Source organism: Cibotium barometz, chromosome 62, assembly GCF_041138505.1.
Source record: "Cibotium barometz isolate CiBa-2024 chromosome 62, ASM4113850v1, whole genome shotgun sequence".
Classification (NCBI taxonomy): Eukaryota; Viridiplantae; Streptophyta; class Polypodiopsida; order Cyatheales; family Cibotiaceae; genus Cibotium; species Cibotium barometz.
In genome coordinates this window covers 9205157-9208769 of record NC_141107.1, presented here as the reverse complement: position 1 = coordinate 9208769, position 3613 = coordinate 9205157, and the positions used below count along the sequence as shown (strand labels likewise).

Sequence of the window (3613 nt, the reverse complement as noted above, 5' to 3'; positions counted from 1 at the left end):
TAGTAGGGTTTGGGAAAAGATAGGTTCAACTTACCCTACTACTGGTTCAATTGTCAAAAAAGCCTTCTCAAATTTATGGGAGAAGGAAAAAAACCTCCTTTAAAGTTTCAAGTTTGAGTTATAATTAGATTGAAGTGTGAGTAAAATGCTTGTTCAGGAGTTACAATTTCCTCTTCAATTCATGGCGAAAAGGATTGATGTAATGCTGCATAAAAATAGCTTTCCGAACACAACACGAGGAGGGGGGGGGATGATTGTGCATCAGGAACACAACATGGGGGGCATGATGTTCCATCCTCTCCAATTTGTGATTGAGCAATGGAACTCCACAAGCCCATGAAAGACAAAATGGGACGAGAGAGAGAGAGAGAGGAATGAATGTGTATGCACATTTGTGCCCATGTCTACATCCACAGCACATTACACACCCACACACACGGACAATGTGGAAAGCACACCTCCAGGCAGAAAGGTCGAAACCTTTTAGTCGTTTTGATACCTGTTGGGGAAGCTCCTGGCTATGGCGGTCACTGCACTGCACCCGCCACTTGGCCTCACAAAGCCTTCCATCTTTCTCTCTTCTCCCCCTTCACCAACATTTTCTTCTTCTTCTTCTTCTCCATCTCCTTCCTCTTCTTCTGCAGAGATTTCGTCTTCCTCTCCCTCCTTGTACTGAGAACTCTGTGCAAGGGCCGAATCCATGGCAGACTGGAAGGTTTCTGTGCCGAACGGAGGCTCTCTGCGTCAAGTCCCTTTGGAAAATGGCGTCAATGGCTGGGCCTCCCCTCCGGCCGAGCTTTTCAGCGTGCGTGGCCTCCATTACTTCTCCAAGAAGCAGAAATCTCCCGCAGGTGAGTGCCTCCTCCAACCTCTGGGAGTCGACTGGCTCAAATCCCACTCCAAGATCGACCATGTCCTCGGCCGCCCGGACAACCGTGTAATGCAGGCACTGCGCACAGCGCAGACACAGCAAAACCCCCCGCTCAAAGCCTTCGTTCTCGCCATTAATCTGCAGGTCCCAGGCAGAGACCACCACAGCGCCGTTTTCTACTGTGTTACAGAGGATCCCATCCCTCAGGGATCCCTCCTCTATCGCTTCATCCATGGCGATGATGCCTTTAGAAACAGCAGATTCAAGCTTATCAACAGAATAGTGCGAGGGCCGTGGATTGTCCGTGCCACAGTAGGCAACCACGCTATCTGCCTTCTTGGAAAATCCCTTACGTGCAACTATATCAGAGGATCGGATTACCTTGAAATCGATGTTGACATAGGTTCTTCTGCTCTTGCCAGTGCCATTCTGCACTTGGCCCTGGGGTATGTTAACTCTGTAACTGTGGATATGGCGTTCTTGCTTGAATCGCAGGTGGAAGAGGAGCTCCCTGAGAGGATCCTAGGAGCATTTAGAGTCGCTCAAATAGAGATGGCGGCTGCTGTTGTCGTCGATACAGGAGACCCTCCTGTTTTCCATCAATCCAACGGCAGTGAATCGTCCTGGCGCAAGATTAGCAGAAGCCTCTCTCTTCTTGGACATGCAGGGAAGCCTTCCAAGGTTGAAGTTGAACATGAAGAAGAGCGGAAGGTTATAGGCAAGCTTGGAGGATCTTAGCTTATCAAGCTTCCATAACATCATCAAAACTGCTACCATAACATCATTGAAATTGCCATCGCTTCACCAGAACAAGGAAAAGTTGCAGGCAGTTTTTGTGCGATCCCATACTGTCACCGTGAAAGCATCTATGTGATTTTTCAAAACTGCCATCACTTTTACCTGTATGCTATGTGATCTCAAGGTGATGCAAAATCTCACGATTTGACTTAACATTTGTGTTTTCTTTGTTCTTCCAAATGGGATCTGCTGCCTTTTTTCATCTCTTCACAAGTGCACAGAGTGCAGTCTGCACATCCTTGGGTCTTTTGCACAACAGCTAGTCAAACGCAAATGGGTGGGCTATGGACAGGCTTCATTGCCTGTCCATGACAACCCCATGCCCATGGGCCATGACCCATTTCCCCTTCCCGGCCATCAGTCCTTCGTCAGATCCTGACAGCAAGAACCGGTGGGTTTTGTGAAGTTCCATTGGTTTTTACTTAGACTAGTATTTTTGACCTCCTTGGCTTACCAGCTTCATCAGCGGTAATGGTGAGCAAGTTGTAGCTGTAAATGGTCTGGCAAGGTCCAGATCGTTTGAAGAGGCTTCTGCATTCGAATATGAGGGATATATGGTGGTAAATTATGGTGTGAGTATGGCTCATGTGCAGTATGCTTGCATGAAGTGGCTGTAAATAGTCTAGCAGGGTCTTGACCATTCTGCAATCTGTGCGATAGAAAGTCATTTGTGCAGATTATGCCTCTGCTCTGCTTAAACACCCTGCTTAGCATAGTCGACGGCTATGGGGTTTTCAACAGATTTGCAGTTGCAAATGATCTAGCGGTGAAGATCATTCAAAGGGTTTTTGCATTCTTGTACACGATATTTTGGAGGTTATACAATAATTATGCGAAATCAAGCAGATTATGCTTCTATATTATTCTGTAGGTTATACAATAACTATGCGAAATCAAGCAGATATGCTTCTATTTATTCTGGATTGAGAAATATTGATGGCTATCGGGTTCTCAACACATTTGCGGAGGCAGATTCTATATATATCACCGCGCGTGTAGAACCTCAGTATACGCTAAGGTTTGGAATCGCGCGGCCAAGGAGATACAGACCAGCAGGTCGCTCGCGATGCAGACGACCAAGCAAAGTTCGAGAGAGAGAGAGAGAGAGAGAGAAGGGGGGGAGTTAGAAAGAGACAAGTAGAGTTCGAGACGATGCAAAGAGAGAGAGAGAGACCATGTTGCCTCGACACTACAGTTGAAGAGAAAGAGAAGGGAGGATAAGCAAGTTCGACACGATGCAAAGAGAGAGAGGCGATGTTGCCTCGACACCACAGTTGAAGAGAAAGAGAAGGGAGAATAAGCAGAGAGGAGAGATGCGGTTGACAATGAAGGCATTATAAGTTTTGTAAAAAAAATAAATAATCAAAAGCTTCCGTCTCAAAGGTTCGAGCCTCTCTCACTAGCGAAAAGAATTTGCCACCAATATATATTTAGCAACAAGGAAGTGTTATATGAATAAATCATAAGAGGTTTGTTGACATATTTAGGAACAAAAACCATTGATGCCTTTTGAAGAGTACCTCTTCTAATCATTTCATAAGTCTTCATGAGTCAATCAAGGGCAAAAATAGAAGCTATTTTTAGTCCGATGGTCACATTAGAAGGTTCTCCAAAAATGTTTGGCTATTTTGCATGAAAAAAATATATGAAGTTTCTAAAAATGTTGCCTAAAATTACTAGTTTTGAGTGAGTTACAAAGACAAGCAACCAAAAATACACAACATGCCACACCAAACGCAAAAAAAACTTGAAAGATTTTCCAAAGTTTCCTATGCCTTAAGTCCATCCAAGACTAATCTATCTATTGTAGGTTAAAAGGAAAGTAATGCCATGTAATTTTAGTACCACCACTAGCATTCAAATTTTTTTTAAAAAAATAGAAGCTTATCTATATTCATATCATGATGATGACCTCTTACTTTTATATCTTGGAGTCAATAGAAC

General features: G+C 44.3%; 1 protein-coding gene across 1 annotated transcript; it reads left to right on the top strand.

Moving 5' to 3' along the window:
* The first annotated feature begins 326 nt into the window (after nt 1-326).
* On the top strand, nt 327-1822 carry LOC147604120 (protein ENHANCED DISEASE RESISTANCE 2-like). The gene has a single exon (XM_086795601.1). The coding sequence runs from the start codon at nt 701-703 to the stop codon at nt 1607-1609; it is 909 nt and encodes a 302-aa protein (XP_086651727.1). The 5' UTR covers nt 327-700; the 3' UTR covers nt 1610-1822.
* Nucleotides 1823-3613: the final 1791 nt, after the last annotated feature.

Coding starts and splice junctions, on each gene's coding strand:
- LOC147604120 (XM_086795601.1), top strand. CDS start 701: ATGGCAGACTGGAAGGTTTCTGTGCCGAACGGAGGCTCTCTGCGTCAA.